We start from the raw sequence: 23725 nt of genomic DNA on the forward strand, positions 1-23725 counted from the left end.
CCCTTCCATAAAATCAAATCAACTGGTAACTGTTTTCAGGAGTTTTAAAAAATGTTTTACCCCCTCTTTGCCTTTTTTGACTAGGAACTGGATGGCTTTCTCTAAAAAACAAAAATCTGTCTAATGTCGTCTGCTGTTGGCATTTTTTTTACTGTTTTCTAAAAGGGTTTACTAAATTATCATCAACAATAATGATAAGACGATTAGTCAGTTCCTTATCCTGATGATTATTTTCAAAAAACTCTTTCTTAGGACTCATGTTTTTTATCTAAAAACAGTACAAAAATGCACAAAAACTAAGAAATTATAGCAAAATGCTGGAACACAGCCAAAAGTTTAAACAACATGCACTAATAATGGCAACTAAAGCCAAGTGATTGAAACAGGAACTTCTTTGGTTTATAAAAATCACGTGTGTTGGGTTGGATTTCTGATGTTTTGTTTGAAACTCAAAACTTTCTCGATGTTTCCCATTAAAATCTGATTGTATCGAGAACTGATGAGGTTGAGTACTGGGATTCTACTCTATTGACCCCAAGGGCTGCCAACAGAACACACAATTTTGTCTAGGAAGTAGTATAGCCAGGATGTTTCTTAGAGGCAAGGATGATGAGAATTTGTCTCACATATTTTGGATATATTGTCAGGTGAGATCAGTCCTTAGAGTATGATATTATTCTTGGTAAAGTAGAGGGATAGGAAAAAAATAAGAAACCCTTCACAAGATGGATTGACACTGTGGCTGCAGCAATGGACACAAACTTTAGCATTGTTGTGAGGATCTCATAGGATGGGACAATGATTTGTTCTGTTGTACATAGAGCATTCTCAGGCAGAACCCACTCATTGGCCCTTAAGGACATCAACAACCATCTACTTTTATGTCTATATAAATTTCTCAAAGATTTTAAGTATATTTCTGAGCATTGAACTTTGATTAAGAGATATTGGATTGCAGTATGTGTTTCTCTTTTATTTGATAATATTAATCTTTAAGAAATTACATCAAGAATGGATAGTTGCTGGCTTACAAATTCACATGTGTCAGTAAAACATCATTTTTGAGATCTAAAATTTGTTAATGTACCTAGATACTTATTAAAGGTGTCTCTCAGGGATTCTTTCACTTTCTCATTTCGGAGGCTGTAAATGAAAGGGTTCAACATTGGTGTTACAATGGTATTCAATACAGTGGCACATTTGTTAATATCCACCGCATTACCTTTTTTGGGGCGGACATAGAGGAAGATAGCACTCCCATAATAGAGTGTAACCACCGTAATGTGGGAAACACAGGTGGAAAAGGCCTTCTGCCTTCCTTGAACAGATGGAATCCGAAGAATAGTCATGACAATGTAGGTGTATGACACTCCCGTCAAGAGCAGGGATCCCAAGAGCAGTACAGCAGAGGCAATGAAGTCAGCAAGCTCTGCCCAAGAAATATCTGCACAAGCTAGCTTTAGCACTGGGGCTCTGTCACAAAAGAAATGATTAATTTTATTTGGCCCACAAAATATTAAAGGGGCAGTTAAGACAGAGGGCCCCAACATTGACAAAAATGCACCCACATAGGACGCCAGAAGTAAGAGTATACACATTTGTCTGTTCATGATGATGGTATACCTCAATGGGTTACAGATGGCAACGTATCTGTCAAAGGACATAACAGCTAAGATGAAAAATTCCGTAGATCCAAAGAGGAAATAGAAGATAGATTGCATGAGACATCCCATAAATGATATTGCTTTGGTGGGGGAAAAAGTGTTGACTAGCATCTTTGGCACAACTGTGGATGTTATAGTGACCTCAATGAAGGAAAGATTGGCTACAAAGAAATACATAGGTGAATGCAGATGATAGTCAACACACACCAGAAGGACAATCATGGTGTTGCCAATCAGAGACGTCATGTACATGAGAAGAAATACAACAAAGAGGAATAGTTCTACACCTCTCTCATTCTGGAACCCTAGCAGGATAAACTCAGTGACTCTGGTCTTGTTGTTGTCATCCATAAGATTCTCAATTCAACCTGGCATAACAAAAGGAGAACATAGTGGTGGATCTATGCATTTTAAACATGGGAACACTAGGGTAAGTTAAAATATTGCTACTAAAATTTCCGTTCATAAGTGTATGAGTTTATTCCAAACAAAAATGCTTAAACATGTCTCTATGATCAGAGAATGTCTTCAGACAAGTTCTGTTAATAATAAACATTGCTTAGTTCAGAATAGAAATCAATTGGCGGTCATAAAAGAAAATATAAACCTATTTGAAGTGAAAAAAATGTTTTACTTGAAAATTAATCTTATCATTTTGGAGCATGTGCTTTGTGCTATAAATATTAGAAATTTAAGTCAGGAAGCAAAAGTTAGGTGTCAAGAGTATTGTATACCCTCAGGTATAAGGTGCTGTAAAGATTGATATTGAGAGAGAAGAAATCATATTAGATTAGTAGAATATTTACTTAGACTTTTTAGATTGTGGATGAAATATTTTTTGTATTTAATAATGTTCCACATAAGCAACACGAGACATAAGACAAAATCTAGGATCTTACTACTTATACTTTATTCCTCATTCTGGTTCCACACTTGAAATAATTTTTATAATGCATTGATTACATTGTACTTTCTTGCATGATTACAAATGGAAGCCCAAGGTACAAATGAATTTTAAATTGTGATTCAATATATAAGGAGAAAATAAATTTATTTGGACCACATAGTGTTTCTCTCTGATTATTTCAAAATGCATTGTCAAAATTTTATTGTATGAATATATTATTTTAATTAACATGGCAGGAATTTTAAAATATTTTGATATTATGTGCAAGCATTTAACCATATGACTTCCCTTCAATAGTAGGGTGATGCATTTAATGAATTTAATGCAGAAGATAAGATTCTAGTTTAGAATAAGCAGAATCATTTTGAAGAGTCATTTCTATAGTGAGATAAAGTTGTTGCAGGAATGTGAGCAGATGAAGTGCATCTTGAGAGTACAGAGAGGGCACCTGGCAGTGGATAGAAGGATAAAGGCTAAACACTCCAGTGAAGACAATGAAGACCCACTCATTTCAATTTCAAATGTGTTCATTCAGTTGAAAATTAATAAAAAATGAGGAGAAAGAAAAGTTATCATAGTTATCGGAGAATAAGGAGAAAATAAACGATAGCAGATAACATCACTTATAAAATAGAATTATAATCTCTTTACTTACATGCTAATAGATTCCCCATACATTAATCATTTTCAAGTACATATTTTCAGGATTTCCTTCCTATATCAGTTCATAGTTTGGGTAAAGTAATGTTGAAATTACTATTGTAGATTAGTTCTATTTTCTGATAGTTAGCAAATGATAGAATGGAGGTGGAGGATATAGCCATTACAAAAGAAATGTTTATAAAGTCGTGGAATGAGCTCTGAAATTTCTATTATTATATGCTTAATTCACTGGAAGTTGGAAAGAGCTATATTATTGAGTCTATTATTGATACTTCCCTAGAGGGAGGGTTATTATTAGATCAATGGTACAGGGAATAAATTATTTTTGAATTATTATAATTAAGTGAAAAGTTAAAGTTTTCCAAATTGGCAAAGTGGAGAGAACAAGAACACACGACTTTTATAGCCAATACTGTGGATAACTCACTGAAGGGTAGAGATCCAGGCGTACTATGTTGTACCATTCAGCATATTTGGCCATATAATGGGACCAGAAATAATAAATTCCTTGGTACAACTTACTGACATTTTTGTCACCAATGCAGTTTCCAATTTTCAAAACATGTCTTTATATTAGATCCCAAAAATAATCCTTTTAGAAAATAGTTCAAGAAACCCTTGTAGAGTCCTCTCATAGGACTGTCATAACCTTTTGAGGCAAGGACAAAGTTCAGAATGATTAGACAAAAAGAAGGAATTGAGCAGGGAACACAGGGAAAAAGTCAGGTAAGTGATGTTACTATGTGGGGACTGTAATCAATTATATGAAAAGATATTTTGATTATTAAAGGTAAAATTGATTTACTCGGTAAATCTTCACCCATTCCCAATAAAAAGCTAAAAATAAATACTAACAATCCTCTATGACAACAACAACAAAAAGAATATGTATTCCCGATTCAATGCAAAAATTTAGGTTTATTTAAGGTGTAGTTTTAAGGATGCTCTATTTATGCATGTCCCTTGTCTCAGATTTTAGACTCTCATTCAGACTACAAACTTTTTTTTTCTTTTTTTTTTTCAGACTACAAACTTTTAATGTCATAAAAATGTCAAATGTTTTGGAACTTGAGAAATGTTCACATGGTAATCACTCATGAAAAATATAAGCCAATTGAATGATTGATGGTTTTAAGGAAGTGCTAAAGATTGATTATTGCAATGAAAACAAGATAAACAATTTAGCATGCTGCTTTATAGAATTTAGGGTTTGAAGGAATTTTATAAATGATAAAAATGTAAATGTTTTCATAAATTTTATTTTTAATTCAGGATTTTGGTACAAATTAGGAAACACTGATAAAAGTGGTTTTGATTTAATTAGCCAGAAAATGGTTAAAATATCTCATGTTGTTGTAAAATAGATGCAGAAAATTTTGAAATTATAAAAAGCAATGTTTCACTAATGAAGCTATTTATTTGCTAGAATTGAAATTGAGTACCTTGTAATTCACTTTTCAATGGCTTTAACTTAACTGCATTGTTTTTGTTTTCTTTTTTTGCATCCTCCAATTTATAAAGTCCTATAGATCTCTGATATATCTCTATATTGTTAAATTCATATCTAGTGTCCCAGTTACCCACAAGATATGCTTCTCATTTTTATATATTGTTTAATCAGACTACATTGGATATTTTTGCCCCAATTTGAATTTCACAGCCTTTTCATTGATGTGTACTTACTAGTTCACTAATGTATTCAATATTCAAGTATTAAACTACGTAAACTTTTATCACTTTTTTGGTCGTGCATGTATTTCTTCCTTATTTTCTGTGTTCTATTTTATCTTCATTTGCTATAATGTTTTTGTTAGGTTCTGCCTACTCAGTTCTGCTTCATGGCAGCAAGATCTATACACTACAGAACAAACGGGGCCCAGTCCTGTGCCAGCATCATACTTTTTCTCGTATTTGAGACCATTTTTTCAGTCCTGGTGTCAATCAATATTGTTAAGGGTCTTCCAATTTTTTGTTGTCCCTCTACAAAGCATGATTTCCTTTTCCAGGAACTGGTCCAAAGTTTGTGAGACAAAGTCAGCCATCCTTGCCTCTTAGGAGCTTTCTGGCTGCACTTGTTCTGAGACAGATTTGCTTCTTTGTTTGGCAGATTATGGTAGTTTCAATATTTTTTGCCAAACCATAAATCAAATGCACGGATTATTTTTGGTATTCATTACTCAATGTCCAATTGAAAATACCATAGTTTGAGTCAGACACATCTAAGTCCTGAAAGGAACGTCCTTGTTTTTTCAATGTGTCAATGTGTTCTTGAGCAGATTTGCCTAAAGCAGTTTTTATTTTTATCCTAACTGCTGCTTCCATGAGCATTGATTGTGGATGCAAGTAAGATGAAATTCTTGACAATTTCAATTTTGTATCCATTTATCATGATTTTATCCATCGACCCAGTTGTGAGAATGTTGGAATTGTAATCCATACAGACGGTTGAAATCCTTGATCATCAGCAAGCGCTTCAAGTCCTCTTCACTTGCAGCAAGGAAGGTTGTGTCATTTGCATATCCCAGATAGTTAATAAATCTTCCTCCATTCCTTATGCCACATTACTCTTCGGATAATTCAGTTTCTCAGATTATGTTCTCAGCATACATATTCAATAAATATGATGAGAGGCTACAACCCTGATGCACATTTTTAATATTTAAAGCATAAAATATTTTCTTGTTCTATTCTTCCAACTGCCTCTTGAGCCATGCACTTGTTATGCATGAGCAAAATGAAGTGTTCTGGAATTCCCATTATTGTCAAGGCTACCCATAGTTTGTTACGGTGCACAGAGTCAAATGCCTTAGCATAGTCAATAAAACACAAGTAAAAATCTTTCTTGAATTCTTTATTTTCAGCACAAATTCATCTGATATCATCAATGAAAACATTTGTCCCAAGTCCTCTTCTGAATCTGACCTGAGTTCCTGGCAGCTCCCTGCCAACCGTTGTTGAGTAATCCTCAGCCAAAGTTTACTTGTATGCAATATTAATGATAATGTTCTATAATTTGAACATTTTTGTATCACCTTCATTTGTAATGTGCATAAATATGGGTCTCTTCCCTTCAGCTTGCCAAGTAGCAGTTTTCCAAATGTCCTGGTATAGATGAGTGAGTGCTTTCCATATTTCATCAGTTCTTGGAACTTCAGTTAGTATCCCGCAAATTTCTTGAGCCTTGTTTGAGGCTGTTCTCAGTGCAGCTTGAACTTCTTTATCAGCATTTGTTCTTAATCTTATAATACCTCTTGGAATAAAGGAATCTGGACTATTTTTTCAGTTCTGTGGCTTTGTATAATTGTTCTATTTTCTTTTGATATTTCTTGGCATCATTAAATAATTTTCCCATACAATATTTCAATATTGCCACTCAAAGTTTATTTTTTTCGTCATTGGTTTTTTTGTTGTTTTGTTGTATATTGTTGCTTGGTTGTGCTCTATCTTATTTTTGTTCATGTTATTATCTCCACAGGTCTGTCTAAATAAGATAGGCTGGATGAACAATTGGAGGAGAAAACAACGGGACAGTTAGCTCCGTGGGGACATGGGAGAAGGGGAAGTGGGGGGAAAGGTAGTGGTGTGAATAAACCCAGGGACAAGGGAACAACAAGCGATCCAAATTGGTGGTGAGGAGGATGTGGGAGGCCTGGTTGGGCATGATCAAGGGTAACGTAACTAAGAGGAATTGCTGAAACCCTGGTGGGGACTGAGCATGATAGTGAGACAGGAGGGAAGTAAAAGGAAAGAGAGGAAGGAGCTGGGAGGCAAAGGGCACTTATAGAGGTCTAGATAAAGACATGTACATTTGCAAATATATTTATACATGAGGATGTGGAAATAGATCTAAGAGCATATATTTATAAGATTAGTATTGAGGTAGCAGAGGTACATTGGACCTCCACTCAAGTACTCCCTCAATGCAAAAATGCTTTCATTTATTAAATTGGTATTCTATGATGCTCACCTTCCTGACACAACCACAGAAGACAAAGTGGGTGAACAACTAAATGTGGTGAAGAAAACTGATGGTGCCTGGCTATCAAAAGAGATAACATCTGGGGTCTTAAAGGCTTGAAGGTAAACAAGCGGCCATCAGACTCAGAAGCAATAAAGCCCACATGGAAGAAGCACACAAGCCTGTGTGACCATGAAGTGCTGAAGGGATCAGTTAACAGGCATCAAAGAACAAAAAAAAAAAAATCATTTCATTGTGTGCTCACCTCCCTGATATGACCGCGGAAGGCAAATGGGTGCATAAGCAAATGTGGCAAAGAAAGCTGATGGTGCCGGGCTATCAAGAGATATAGCATCTGGGGTCTTAAAGGCTTGAAGGTAAACAAGCAGCCATCTAGCTCAGAAGCAACAAAGCCCACATGAAAGAAGTACACCAGCCTGTGCAATCACAAGGTGTCAGGGATCAGGTATCAGACATCATCAGAACAAAAAATCTTACCATAGTGAATGAGCTGGGAGTGCGGAGTGGAGACCCAATGTCCATTTGTAGGCCATTGGACATCCCCTTACAGAAGAGTCTTGGGGAGGAGATGAGACAGTCAGGGTGCGATGTAGCAACAATGAAAAATCCTACTTTTCTCTAATTCCTAAATGCTTCCTGTCCCCTCCCCCACCCCCACCCCCTGCCCCACATTGTCATGATCCGAATCCTACCTTGCAAGTCTGACTAGACCAGTGGCTGTACACTGATACAGATAGGAACTGGAAACACAGAGAATCCAGGACGGATGATCCCCTCAGGACCAGTGGTGTGAGTGGCAATACTGGGAGGGTATAGCGAGGGTGGATTGGAAAGGGGAAACCTATTTCAAGGATCTACATGTGACCTCCCTGGGGAAAATATAACAGAAAAGTGGGGGAAGGGAGATGTGGGACAGAGCAAGATATGCCAAAATAATAATTTATAAATTATCAAGGGTTCATGAGGGAGGGGGGATTGAGGAGGGAAGGGAACAGAAAGAGGACCTGGTGCCAGGGGCTTGGGTGGAGAGCAAATGTTTTGAGAATGATGAGGGCAACGAATATACAGATGTGCTTTACACAATTGATGTATGTGATAGGAGTTGTATGAGGCCCTAATAAAATGATTTTTTAAAAGGTATATGCTCTAGAATCGTACAAACTATTAAATTATTTACATCAAAGAATGTGCTTGTCTCCTCAGAGCACTAGGTTGATAGAAATGGGAAATGCATATTAGATATCCAAAATTGAGGGGAGAAAAGGACATATAGTGGCTATCATATAAAATCCCACTGAGAAGTTTTCTCTCTTCCTAATGGGTTTACAGCAGTGGTTCTCAACCTTCCTAATGCCGCAACCCTTGAATACAGTTCCTCATGTTGTGGTGACCCCCCCAACCAAAAAATTATTTTAGTTGCTACTTCATAACTTCAATTTTCTACTGTTATGAATCAGACAACCCCTGTGAAAGGATTGTTCGACCTCCAAAGGGGTCACAACCCACAGATTGATAACCACTGGTCTACAGAAAAAGTAGGGGTAGTGTGATACTTTTAAATAATTTAGGCATAGGCAATTGATCCTAGAACTGCAATTGTTAAGCATAAACTACTTTGCTTTCTTCACAAGGAATGGGTTGTGATGGTTAGATTTTATGTAAACATGATGTACATGCGTGATGGTGGGGTGGAGTCCCACTTATCAGTCAGGACACAGCCTGATAATATTTTCTTGATTGTGTAGCATTTTTATGACAGTCTTGCCCCTATCCACCATGCTTGACCAGGTCCAATATTTCACATTGGGCCCAGTGACCCAAGTGTCCCAATGATGCTGGGAGATGGTGATGTCCTGTCACAATATTGCTGACCTTGGATCTCTGTGACTGCACCCAGTGACCTGTGATCTCATTGCTTTCTTCTCAACTTGCTGCTTCACTGGAGGGCAGCTGTGTGAGTCTGGAGGGCCTCCAACACAGTAACTTACAAAAGCTGTTTCTTAATTGAGGAGTAGTTATCTGCAAAGAATATTAGGGCTTCGACCCATAAATCCTAAGGATCTCTTCCATGATTTACTAATAATGGCCTGTCAAAGGTACCAAACTACATCTCCTTCTGACACTGACAGAGTTAGCGCCACTACATCTGCTGGACCATATGGCCCACAACACAGAGTGGCTTATATCGAAGCCCAAATCTGCTGCAGTGCCTTCTCTTCTTCTGGGCCACAGTCGAAACTAACAGCTTATTGAATCACTTGATAAATAGGCTAGACTAGCACACCCAAATGAGAGGCATGTTGCATTGAAAATCTAACAAGGCCTACCTGGTGTTGTGATTTCTTAGTTATGGGAAAGATGAGCTGACATAACTTATCTTGCACTTTATTAACAATATCTCAATATGTCACACACGATTGTATCCATAGAAATTTCAAATAAGTGAAAGCACCTGAATTTTTGTCCAATTAATTTTCAACCTCTAGTAAGCAGATGTTTTACCAATAAGTCTTAGAGTCATTGATGTGTTTTCTTCTTCGGTCAAATCAGCATAATGTTATCAATTTAATTGATCAGTGCGTTATCTTGTAGAAGAGAAAACCAAGTCCCATGGACTAAATTAGGATGTAGTGCTGGAAAGTAATACACCTCTGACTTAATAAAGTGAAGGCAAATTGCTTCTGTTGATCCTTCAATAGCAGAAAATTGAAAATGGCATTGACCAGATCAGTAGCTGTATATCATGTACTGGAAGATAATTTACTCAAGCATTGAGACCACGTCTGGGATAGAAACTACAATTGAGTCATCACCTATTGAATTTTAAGATAATTGTATTAGACAGGGTTCTCTAGAGAGATAAAACCAGATTTCAGATAATTATGTATATATATTTATAAAATAGAGATATAACACAATAATTGAACTGTTAACTTATATACAGATAGATATATAATACAAGAAATGAACAGTTAATTTATAAAGCAGTACAAATGGCTCAGTGCAATTCACTTCCGTGAGAGAGTTGTGAGACACTGGCAGTCCTTCAAGTCCTGAGAGCCACCAGGTAGTCCTCTATCGAGAGAGAGAGCTAGGCTATCCCAGCACAGGCAGCAAAGAAGAGACAAGCCAGTCATAGTGCAGTATAGCACTGATGAAACATACAGCAAGGCAGGTCACCAACCGTCAGCCAGGTCACCAATTGTCAGTCCCCAGCTCCAGAGATATACATTCCAATCATGTGGTCTTAAACTAAAGGGACCTCAACTTACAGCGACACAGTCCACAAGTAGTGTACCCTTTTAATTGAGGCACAGAAACAGCAAGGCAACCACACACTGGTCCGATGATTAAAGAGTGAGAGACCACTAAGGCGAGGCTCAATGAGCCATTATTTCTCCACCCTTCAACTAATCCCACTTGTGTTTATCGACCAGGCTGGCACAATAAACTATCTCAATAATATACTGTCATTCTTTAACATCCATCTTATTTTTGCACAGGAAAAATAGACAAGTTAAATGAAGATGTGATGAGAATAACAAACCATATGTACTTCAAGTCCTTGATGATGGCACTAATCTCTCAAATCTTTCAAGGAATGCAGTGATATTTTGTTGTTTTTAAACATTTAATTGGGGCCTCATAATACTCTTATGAAAATCCATACATCCATCGATTGTGTCATGCACATTTGTACATTTGTTGCCATCATCACTCTCAAAACATTTTCTTTCCACTTGAACCCCTGGTATCAGCTCTTCATTTGCTCCCATCCCTCCCCCATCCACCTTCCCTCATGGTCTCTCGATAAAATTATTGTTATTTTTTCAGGTCTTACAGTGACCAAAGTCTCCCGTCACCCACTTTTCTGTTGTCCATCCCCCTGGGAGGGCATTATAGGTAGATCATTGTGATCAGTTCCCCTATCTCACCCCACCTACTCCTTCTGCTCCTGATATGGCTATTCTCAATATTGGTCCAGAGGGGGTTATCTGTCATGGATTCACTGTATTTCCAGCTCTTATTTATACCCGTATACATGCTCTGGTGTAACCAGATCACTAAGGTAGAATTGGGGTCATGATAGTGCGGGGGAGGAAGTATCAAAGAACTAGAGGAAAGTTGTATGTTTCATCAGTGCTACACTGCACTCTGACTGGCTTGTCTCTTCTTTGTAACCATTCTTTGAGGGGGTGTCCAATTGTCTACAGATGGGCTTTGGGCCTCCACTCCACACTTCCTCTCATTCACAATGATACTATTTTTTTTGTTTTTGTTCTGGGTCTTTGATGCCTTTTACCTGAACCTATCTATACCTCATGATCACACAGGCTGGTGAGCTTCTTCCATGTGGGCTTTGTTGTTTCTCAGCTACATGGCCACTTATTTATCACAAGCCATTTAGACCCTAGATGCTATATATATTTTGATAGCCCGTCTCCATCAGCTTTCTTCATAACATTTGTTTATGCACCTGCTTTGGTTTCAGTGGCCGTGTGGGGAAGGTGAGAATCATGGAATGCCTGTTTAATAGAACAAAGTGTTCCTTCATTGAGGGAGCACTTGAGTAGAGGCCCAATGTCTATCTGATACCTTAATACTAAACCTATAAATATATGTCCCTAGATCTAGTTCCCCATTGTTATATATAAATATATTTCTATATGTACATGCCTGTATTTAGACCTCTATAAATGCCTTTGACTCCTAGTTCCTCCATTTCCTTTCCTCTTGTCCCACTACCATGTTCAGCATTCATTTGGGTTTCAGTAATTCCTCTTAGTTACATTGCCTTTTATTAAACTACCAGGCCTCCTACACCTTCATCCTCTTCAATTTTGGATCACTTGTTTTTCCCTGTCCCTGAAGTTGTTAACACCCTCTTATTTTCCCCCACATCTCCATCTCCCATGTTCCCTGGAACCAGCAGTCTCATTGTTTTCTCCTCCAGAATGTTTATCCCACCTATCTTACCTAGAAAGACATGCAGAGATAATAATATGCACAAAAAACAAGACAGAACAAAAACAACAACAACAAACAAAGCAAATATAACAACAACAACAAAAACACCGACAAAAAAAGACTAGCAACAGTTAAAGGTCTGTTTGTTGAACTCCTGGAGAGTTTTCCACTTGAGCCTGATGGGATGCCACACCTTGACCCAAAAGTCTATTTTTGTTTTTCCTTGGAGACTTTGTTGCTCTGTTCTCCTGCTGTTCTGTTTAATCCCCTTAGGGTTTGGCCTCCGTGTGGTGGGGTCAGATTGGACACGATTCCCACACTGTGTCTCCACTGTTGTTTCCCTTACCACTATGGGTCAGTAGGGGATAGACATTGGGTCTCGTGGTGGGGCCGGCCCTATGGTCCTCTCTGTACATTGTCTGATGTGAGCAGGAATATTGTCCTCAGGGCTAGGTGTTCCAGGATGTGCTCCACTCTCTCCCTCTCCCTGCATTTTCTCCTGTGTGCACTGATCAGACATGTCCCTCTCCCTGAGCTAGAGCTTCAGTGCTGTCCTCTGAGGTGAATTCTTCTGGGCGGGGGGACTGTCCACAGATTTGAGGTTGGGGCCGGTCCCTCAGACCTCTATATTGATTCCTTTCTTCATGCAAATATGTTACATTCCCGTCTTGGTGCATGAGGTTGAATGAAGTCTGGTTACTCTTTCCCTGTGGAGATATAAACAACACCCTCCCTTTGGGTGGGTTAGTGTCCTCTTCCCCTGCTACTAGCCCTCCCAACCCCCTCCTTTGTAGTTACGTATCCCTGGATACATAACATATGTATCCAGGGATTTAGCATACATTTCCCTGGATTTGGTCTGGCCCCTGCCATACTACCTTGACCTCACCCCAGGAATATATGTATACAGTAGCTTTTCCCTATGCCCCTTTTAAATTTTAAGCTTACTTCAGCATACTCATGTTGTATGTGTTCTTTTGTGCTTGGTTTACTTCGTTTAGCATAATTTCCTAGAGTTCTTCACGTGTGGCGATGTGCTTCATGGGATCATCACTGCTTTCTAGGGATGCACAGTACTCTATTGTATGTATAGACCACAGGTTTATATTATATTTTATTTTTTTAATAAATCTTTTTATTGGGGCTCATAAAACTCTTATCACAATCCATACATACAGCAATTGAGCAAAGGACCCTTATACATTCGTTGCACTCGTCATTCTCAAAATTCACCTTCCACTTGGGTTCCTGGAATCAGCTCGGTTTCATTTTCTTCCTGTCCCCCTCCCTCCCCACTCCCCCCTTCCCCCTGCTCCCTTAATAGTTTATAAAAATTATTTTATCTTATCTTACACTGCCCGACGTCTCCCCTCACCCACCTTCCCTTTGCCCATCTCCCAGAGAGGAGGTTACACATAGATCTCCAAGATTGATTCTCCCTTTCTACACCCCCTTCTCTCCCGGTATCGCCACTCCCACCACTGGTCCTGAGGGGTTCATCCGTCCTAGATTCCCTGTGTTTCCAGATCCCTACTGCACCGCTGTGCATCCTCTGGTCTAACCAGGTCTGCAAGGTAGAATTGGGGTCATGATAATTGGGAGGGGAGGAAGCGTTCAAGAACTGGAGGAAGGTTTTGAGTTTCATTGTTGCTACACTGAACCGTGAGTGACTCATCTCCTCCCCACTACTCCTCTGGAAGGGATGTCCAGCTGTCTACAGATGGGCAATGGGTCCCCATTACGCACTCCCCCTCATTCATGGTGATGTGATTCCACCCCTTCCCCACCGCCTTTGTTGTTTGAGACCTGGTCTCCTCTGCCCTTCACGATCACCCATGTTGGTGTGCTGCTTCCATGTGGGCTTTGTTGCTTCTGGGCTAGATGGCCGCTTGTTTGCTTACAAGCCTTTAAGTCCCCAGAAGCTATATCTCTCAGTAGCCGGGCACCATCAGCCTTCTTCACCACACTTGCTTATGCACACCTTCGTCTTCAGCGTGTATGTGAGGAAGGTGATCACACAATGATTGCTTTTGTTCCTTGGTGTCTGCTACTTGGTCCATTCAACACCTTGTATTCGTTTAGGCTGTGTGCTTCTTCTCTGTGGGCTTTGTTGCATCTGAGCTAGATGGCCACTTGTTTGCCTTCAAGCCTTTAAGAACCCAGACGCTATATCTTTTTGATAACTGGGCACCTTCAGCTTTCTTCATCACGTTTGCTTACACACATGTCTGTCTTCAGTGATCATGTTGGGAAGGTGGTATACCACAGGTTTTTTAATCCATTCATCTGTTGACTGAAATTTGAATTGTTTCCAACTCTTTGAAATTGTGAACAGTGCCATTATGAACACAGTGGAGCACAGAAATATGGCCATGGCTTGTGTCTTGCCTCTTCTGGGTATAAAATGCCCAGTAGGGGGATTGCTGGGTCATATGGTAGCTCAATTTCCATCTGTTTTAGATATCGCCAAATTGATTTCCATAGTAACTGTACCTATCTACAGGTCTACCAGCAACGGGTGAGAGTGTCACCACAGTCTCTCCAACACTTGTTGTTTTCTGATGTTTTTAGTTGGGTTATCTTTGAACGTGTTAAGTGGTATCTCATCATTTTTTAAATTTGCATTTCTTGTATGGCTAAAGATCAGGAACAGCTTCTCATATGTTTATTGACCATTTGGAATTCTACCCTTGTGAAACTTTTGTTCAGGTCGTTTGCTCACCTCCTCAGTGGACAATTGTTTTTTTTTTCTTTTTGGAAGCCAGCAGAGTACTATAGATTTTAGTAATAAGGCCTTTATCTATGTGTCATTGCTAAAGATGCTTTCCCAGGTGGTGGGCTCTCATTACTTTTTTGGTGAATTCTTTTGATGGGCACGGTGTTTTATGTTCATTATATCCCACTTGTCAATTTGTGCCTCCTCTGTATTTGTGTCCTTCCCTATTTCTGATAGCCTATGTATTCCCTGTACCAAAGTTCTCAAGTTTGTCCCATTTCCCTCATGGCTGGCTCTAAAAATTTGGAGTTTTACCTCGAGGTCTGTTTGAGTTTATTCTTGTTCATAAAGCGAGATAAGGGTAGATATCCATTTTTTTTTTTTGCAGCACCACATGTTGGATAGGGCATTTGGTTCCCGTTTGACATTTTTGAGGCCCTTATCAAAGATCAGTTGTCTGTATGCTGATGGTTTTATTTCTGGGTTTTCAGTTCTTTTCCATTGGTATGAATATCTGTCATTATACCAATACCATGTGGTTTTGACAACTGTGGCTGCATAATGAATGCTAAAGTCAGGTAAAGCAAGTCCTCCCACTGTGTCCTTCTTCTTGAGAAGTTCTCTGCTAATTTTTGGTTTCTTCCCTCTCCATATGAAGTTGGTACTCAATTTTTCAAATACTTTGAAGAAAGATGAGGGTAATTATATTGGGATTGTGTTAAACTAATATAGTGCCTTGGACAGAACTGGCATCATTACCATATTGAATCTTCCAATCCACAAGCATGGGATATTCTTCCATTTATTGAGCTCACTCTTGGTTTCTTGTAAGTGTTCTGTACTTTTCCTCATGCAAATCTTTTGTTTATTTAGTCAGGTATATCTAGATATTTCAATTTCTGCTTGACTATTTTGAAGAGTACCTCCTTTTTGATCCCCTCTTCCGTAGTCTTGTCTGATGTGTATAGCACTCTGATAGAATTCTCTTTGTTGATTTTGTACCTTGCCACTCTGCCATATTCCTCTGAGGTAGTAAGTTTATTGTGCTAACTTGGCCTATAAACACATGTGGGGTTAATTGAAAGGTAGAGAGATAAATGGCTCAGTATACGTACGTATGTAAATATGTAAAAAGCTAGAAGAACAAAAGTAAACTATCAAAGATTAAAGAAGTTTTTAGATTTTGTGGTTAAGGTATGTCCTTGGTTTACTGAGGACAGGACTGTAAATAGTGTAACTTGGCAAAAAAAATAGGGCAACGGTTGAAAGATTACTATACTGTTAATGGACCTAGTAAGATTTCCAGAGACATGTTTAGTCTGTGGATTTTAGTTAGGGAAAGCCTGGATCCTAGACATGAGGGACTCCAGGGTAAGAATAATTTGGTTGCATGCTCAAACAAAATTGAAAGAAAAGTTCCTGCTGCACCTCCAGCTCCTTCCCCTCCGCCACTGAAGCCACTGGAAAGTGGAGTTGAGGCCTTTGAAAGCCAGGATGAGAAACTCCTTAATCCTGGCTATGCCGAGCAGTCAGAGGACTAGTCAGAGCAGTTAGAGGACGAGTTAATATGTTGTTATTATGATGAAGATTTAGGAATGTTTGCCTTTTCTGAGAAGCTTCAACCTGAGAACCCTTGCAGGAGACTCGAGTCCTGCTGGGATGATACAAAGGCGGTAGCCTGGGAGCAAGAGTATGAGTCATTAGCAACATAACAGGGAGTAGATTTAGGAATTCCCGGATGTTATTCCATTCAAAACTGTAAAAGATTTAAAATCTGCTTGTTCTCAATATGGTCCTGTGGCTCCTTATACTAGGGAGTTAGAAGCCGTGATAGGAGAGAATGTGTTTTGGGCAGAAAACTAATAACAGCTGGCTCAAACGTGTTTGTCAGGAAAAGACTACTTGTGGAATTCAGAGTTTCTTGAGAGTTCTCAAAATACAGCAGATATAAGCTGTTTGTGTGAACAAAGTGTGTGTGTGCCTGCGCGCGCACATTTGTGTTTGTATGTGTAAGTATTACATACTCTTTCACATGTATGTGCAAAAAGTTTTTTTCTGAATGTTTATTTTAGGGATAAGATCACTTGCTTGTGTTTATTACTGCTTGAAGTTGAGTCTTTTTTGAGCATTAAAAAAAATAATTATACCAATGATACTACTCTCTCAAGGAAAATATTGCCATCATTTGTAGACTATGTAACCTTCAAGTATGTGCTAATTTTTTATCCCTTTGTCTAATTAAAATCAAGAATTGTATTAAAAATTAAACAATTGGCTTTTTAAAATGCAAGGTAGTGCTGAGACCTTTTAGAAAAAAGAAATGGCAACTTGTCGAATTAGATCAGACTATGCTTGGATCCCAAAGATTATAAAAGATTTGCTTTTAGTGTTCCTAATGTTAATTTTAAAGAACCTGTGGAGGGTTATCAGTAGAGTCTTACGTCAGGGAATGTCTAATAGTGTCACCTTATGTCAAAAGTTTGTAACTGCAGCTATAAAGTCAGTATGAACTTCTGAAACATCGGTGTATAACATTCACTACATGGATGATATTTTGATGGCTCATAGGGACCAAAAGGTGATTCTCTTTATTTTTGACTTGTTACGAGAAGCATTAAAAAGACATGATTTAGTTATAGCAGAAGAAAAAGTACAAGTTATTGTACCTTACAAATGTTTAGGACATATTTTACAGAAAGGTTTTGTGAAACCCCAGAAGATAGAAATAAGAAAAAATCACTACAAACTTTGAATGATTTTCAAAAATTATTAGGAGATATTAATCGGCTTAGACCTTATTTAAAAATAAGTACTGGAGAGCTTAAGCTTTATTTGATATTTTAAAAGGAGATCCTGATCCAAATTCGACTTGGGAGATTTCCCCTTTAGCAGAACAAACCTTAAAATTTAGTAAATTTACGTATTCAAGAACAACAAATTATGTATATTAATTATGGTAAACCTTGGTACTTTTACATCTGGTGTGTTATGGCAGGAAGGACCATTATTGTGGGTATATTTAGTTTCTTTAGGATAAAGAGTTCTAAAACCTTATTTTGAAGAAATAGCAGCTGAATTAGTGATGAAAGATAGATCCAAGTCTGTTAAATATTTTGAAAAAGATCCTAATTCTATAGTCATACCTTATGACAGACCCCAAACTTCTTGGTTATGGGAAAGTTGTGATTCATGGAAATAGCATTTGCTAAATTTTGTGGATTGATGAAAAATATTTATCCTCCAGATAAATTGTTACAATTTGCTAAAAAACATTTATTTATCTTGTAATATTTACTGATGGTTCGTCCAATGGAACTGCAGCTATTTCTTACATAAGACATACTATGATTTAAAAATTTCCAGCTCAATTTGCACTAACATTTATTGACAGGCTATATGTTGTTTTCTTATTAAATCATTTAGAAACTGTTGCTTGTATTCAATCACAAAATGAACCTATTATGGCTTTATTTGGTGATTTACAACAATTAATTTGGACCGCAAATATCCTTACTTTGCAACACATATCAGAGTTCACTCTTCCCTACTAGGGGCTTTGGCAAAAGGCAACAATTTAGCTGATTGCGCAACTCAAGCTGCAGCAGCATTTGCCAGTTTATCTGAAGATCAAATTACTTTAGCCCAGCGTTCTCATCAACTACATCACCATGCCAATCTTTAAAACATCAATTTAACATATCTAAAGGAGCAGCAAGGGACATAATAAAATCTTGTCCCCATTGTGTTCTCCATTCACCAGTTCCTCATTCAGGGGTTAATCCCAGGGGACTGCTCCCGGGACATCTTTGGCAGATGGATGTTACTCACATTTCTTCATTTGGTAAATTGAGTTACTTGCACGATATGGTGGACACATTCTGGATTTATTGTGGCAACTCCTATGACAAGTGAAAAAACGCCTTTAGTTATTCAACACATTGTTTTGCTATAATTGGTGTGCCTAAATGCTTAAAGACAGATAATGGATCCACCTATATTAGTAAATCATTTGCTCAATTTTGTGTCACTTTTCGAATTAAACACATAACTGGAATCCCTTATAATCCTCAAGGCCAAGGTATTGTGCAACGCGCCAATGGGACCATTAAGCGACAATTAGATAAAATAAAAAAAGGGGAGATATACCTTTCTACAACTCACAATTTAATTAATCATACTTTATTTATTAAAAAAATTTAAATTTGGATGTACACCGTCAGTCTGCTGCTGACTGCCTTTGGAAAAAGATTCCCAAACATAAAGACAAAGTATATGTAAAATGGAAAAATCCACTTAATGGCAAAAGCCAGCTCCCTCCTAATTTGGGGGCGAGGGCATGTTTGTGTTTTTTCCCACCGGATGCTGATGGAGCAAGGTGACTGCCAGAGAAGTTGGTGCAGTTTGCAAACCATGCAGATGCTAATTTGCCTCCAAGTGCTTTGAGGACTTCCTGCAGTGAGCAGTACTAGGCTTAAATTCCTGATCCTCCACTCTGACATCCTGCTATCTGGGAAGTCTGGAAATCTCAGTGTGGATTAATGACTCCCTCCCTACCTGTACAAGGTAAACAAAATATATTATCATCTACTGCGCAGTCTTTTTCTTCTTGTGGACTAGAGACTCAAACCATATTGTGGAGATCATGTAGCACGGACAAGCCCACTCAGTATAACATCACAAAAGAGAGATACATCATCAATTATTCTGGCAACCAGGACAATACTAAAAAAAATACTGCCGAATGGAAAATAGAGACTACTTTGGAAATGTGAAGCTATGGGCCTTTCCTACAGACTGCAAGGAAACGTTGCTGCCTATGTAACATCGTCTTATGTACTTTTGGCAGGGAATATTACTATCGATCATGATGACTGTAAGTTTAACATGTCTTGTAATAATTGTAATTTGTCTAATTGTATTACCTGAACCCCTGAGGGTGTTGTCATTGCTATTTTGTGTCAATCTTCTTTTATTATGTTACCAGTGAATATTACTGAGCCTTGGTATTCAAAAAAAATGGTTACAGATATTTGAAGAAATTGAGAAAGCTAAGCATTTTGTAGGTTTGCTTATAGCAAATATTTTAACTATATTGTTTAGTTGCTACTGCTATTACTAAAGCAATTGTACTTTATCCAAAAATGCGACTGTGTTGAGTACTCAAAAAGAGAGAAAGTTAGAACAAAAAAGTAATGCTCTTTATAACATGGTCACAGCAAGTGTGTGTATTGTTGATCTTATGCATACTTCCTATGGTACTGTGCAAGGTTATGGTTAAATTATTGGCCTTAGGAACAAAACTTCATGAAGTGCACCTGCGCACTTCGCACTTCGCCCCCTCCCCAAACAGGGGTGTGAGGCAGAGTCTGGTTAGTCAATGACGGGTAAAGGGATTGAGTCCAGATGTACCAACCTAAGACAGGGCTCTGTTTTTAAATAACAGTAGACCCAATGACGAGTAAGGGCATCAGGACCTCTCCCAACCTAAGCCAGACACAGTCATCTGCTGACCGTTTGAGTGAAAACGTCTTCAGTAAATTAAAAAAGGGCGAAAGAAAGAAAGATGTTAAAGGCCATTAAGACTCTACCTCGAAACAGCTGAAAATCCTCATGACCTATGTGTCAGTGTTTGCTGATTTCTTCTGTGACTCTATCAAGAACAAGAAAGTATGCAAGGTCTGGAAAAACAGGTGTTTTAGTTTTCTCGAGGATGTCTCGCTTAACAAAAGATAAAGTTGCTATATGTGTCAAATGTGCTTGCTTAACAATAAGATAATTAACCCAAGGTTGTTTCTGCATGAATATAAGGAATATGTTGTTGTTATTATTATTTTTGATTTTGAGGAAATTTTTTTGCATTTTACTACCTTGTTGTCTGCAATGTCGAACAGCCTTCAGTTGAATCGAGTTCATGGAGTTACCCCCTCCGCAAAGTCTGAAGGACTGGCAGTACAGACGCAGTCCTTCTTTGCTCAATTTTAAAAAACTAAGAAGGGGGATATGTAGGAAGCATCCGGCTGATCAAGGTGTTTACTAATGGGTGACTATTTAGTCCCCTGCGCCTCCTTGTCTCTGCAGACAAGCATTGCAAAGTGACTGTTGTTTGTGACTTTGCTGTTAAAAGCATTGAGGGATAACTCAGCTATTTAAGATCTCTTTGAGGCTCTCTTGAATCGCGCATATCCTTGTGATTGTCCTTGAACCTAGTGCTTTTATTATCCTAAAGTTAAGAAACTGTGACTAGTTAAGTAACATTTGACTAGATAAGAGTTTAGGAATGTTTAAGTTATTTGATGTTTGTTTTGTAACCTATTCCCTTGTGTAAGAAGAGTATATATACCAAGCTTCAAATACACTCGAGACTTCAATCCATTAGAGTCCTCCCGATCCCATGCTTTGTACATAGCTCTCTTTTCCGTTCATCCGCACGCCTCAGTTTGAACCCAGCTTGATGGGGGATAGCTGGTCTAAATCCCCTGCAGTTCCACCTCTTCCTTCCCAAGGTACATATTTTGGTGCCTTTTCTTTGGCTTATCTTGTTAGCTAAGACCTCCAGTATGATGCTAAATAAGAGTGGGGACAAAGGGCATCCTTGTCTGGTTCCCTTTTTCAGTGGGATTGTTTTTGCTTTTCTATATTGACTGCCATGTTACCTATTGGTTTTTCTTATATAGCTTGTATTATTTTGAATATTTTTTCCTTCTAGTCCTAAAATCTTTAGTGACTTAAAAAGGAATTGGTGTTGCATTCTGTTGAATGCATTTTCCACATCAATCTATATTATCATGTGGTTCTTATCATTTTTAATGTCAATGTGGCGATTAATACTAATGGTCTTTTGTATTTTGAAACATCCTTGCATCCCTGGTATGAATCCCACTTGGTCATAGAGAATTATTTGTTATATATACTTTTGTATTCTATTGGCCAGAATTTTTTAAAAGCTTTTTCCATTGATGTTCATTAGGGATATTGGTCTGCAGTTCTCGGTTCTTGTCGGATTCTTGACTAGTTTTGGTATCAGAGTTATACTAGCTTCATAGATGGGGTTTGGGAGTTTGCCATCATTTTCTATGTTCTGGAAGTGCTTGTGTAGAATTAGTGTCAGTTATTCTCTCAATATTTGGTAGGTTTCTCCAGTGAGGCCATGTGATCCAGAGGATTTTTTTTTTTTTTTTGGTAATCCCATTATAACCTTGTCTGTTTCTTCTTTTTTTTTTGTGGGTTTGTTGAGATTCTTGATGTCCATCAGGGATAGTCTAGGGAGGGATTGTTTTTCCAAGAATCTGTCCATGTCTTCCAAATTGTTGAATTTATTGGAGTTCAGTCCCTCATAGTGTGTGTAATTATCTTTTTGATTTCATTAGGGTCTGTGGTAATGTCCCCTCTTTCAGCCCTCATACTTGCTATTGAAATTTATTCCTTACTTTCTTTGGTTAGGTTTGCCAGTGGTCTGTTGATTCTGTTTATCCTTTCAAAGAACCACCTTTTAGCAGCATTAAATTTTTTCATAGTTTTCTTATTTTCGCTCTCCTGAATCTCAGCCCTGACTTTTATTATTTCTGTTCCTTTGCTATTAGTAGGATTTTCTGTTTACTCTGCTCTAGTTGCTGAAAATTTTGTGCCAGCATATCAATCATAATCTGTCTTTCTTTTTCATGTGTGCATGTATTGCTATGAAACTTCCTCTGATACTGCCTTTGCTGTGTCTGAAAAGTTTTAGTGTATCGTGTACTTATTCTTGTTGGTTTCTAGAAATTTCCTAATTTCATCTCTGATATGGGCCAATACATACTCCCTTTTCAATAGTTATTATTCTCCAATTGTTTGCCCTTTTTTTCTTCATGTTCCTTTTTTGGATTTCCAACCTTATGGTACAATAGTCAGAGAGATGGGGAAGGCTGTAGGATACCAATGTCCTTAAATTTAGGCAGATTTGACTTATGCCCCAGCATGTGGTCTTGTCTTCAAATCTGTACCATGTAAACTTGAAATGAATGTGAATTTTTTCAATGTATTTGGGTGGAAAACTCTGTAAATATCTGCCAGGTCAAATTATATAATTGCAGTGTTTAGATCTGTAGCCTCCTCATTAAGTTTCTTTCACTGTGATCTATCCTTCTTTGAGAGTGGTGTATTGAAGTAAATATAATCATTGAGCCTTGATATTTTTTTTTCATCTTTTGGGGCATTTGACTTATTCTGCGGGTCTCTCATTCAGGAAACATATGTCTAACATGCTTAGTCGTTCTTTATCTACACTTCCCTTGAGCATTATATACTGTCCCTCCTTATCCCTTTTTATGGTTTACATTTTGAGGTCAATCTTATCCGCCAATAGGATTGAGTTCAGTTCATTGATATTCAGGGTTACTACATCTATCTAAGGACTCTGTGATGTCATCTTACACCTTTTGTATTGGATTTTTCCCTACCTCCCTTTCTTATCAGTGTGTTGTGCGTTTGTGTGTAATTCTTGATTTCTTTCTATCCTTATGCCAACACTATCTTGAGGCCTGTTTTATCTGAGTTGCTCTATGGGTGGAGTTTTTCTATGTAGTGGACTCTTATTTGAACTCACCGATTTCTGTTCTTCTGGCCATATTGCTTTTGCCAGACTCTTTTGTGAGGCTGGGTTTCTTTTAGCATATTCTTTGAGTTTTTCCTTGTCTGGGAAAACTCTTACTTCCCATCTATTTTGATCCATAATTTGGCTGGATACAATATTCTTGGGTTTGTGTTACTTTCCTTTAATTTTTGGAATATGTTACTCTACTCTCTCCTCTTTTTCACAATGTCCACCGAGAGGTCTGAACATATTCTTATTT

General features: G+C 38.0%; 1 protein-coding gene across 1 annotated transcript; it reads right to left on the reverse strand.

Moving 5' to 3' along the window:
- Window positions 1-1055: 1055 nt before the first annotated feature.
- LOC142441238 (olfactory receptor 6M1-like) lies at window positions 1056-1916 on the reverse strand. The gene has a single exon (XM_075543289.1). The coding sequence runs from the start codon at window positions 1914-1916 to the stop codon at window positions 1056-1058; it is 861 nt and encodes a 286-aa protein (XP_075399404.1).
- Between the last annotated feature and the right edge of the window lie 21809 nt (window positions 1917-23725).

Source organism: Tenrec ecaudatus, chromosome 2 (genome assembly GCF_050624435.1).
Source record: "Tenrec ecaudatus isolate mTenEca1 chromosome 2, mTenEca1.hap1, whole genome shotgun sequence".
Classification (NCBI taxonomy): Eukaryota; Metazoa; Chordata; class Mammalia; order Afrosoricida; family Tenrecidae; genus Tenrec; species Tenrec ecaudatus.

Bases quoted from the DNA above. Each gene is read 5' to 3' on its own strand.
- LOC142441238 (XM_075543289.1), bottom strand. From the start codon at position 1,916: ATGTACATGACGTCTCTGATTGGCAACACCATGATTGTCCTTCTGGTG.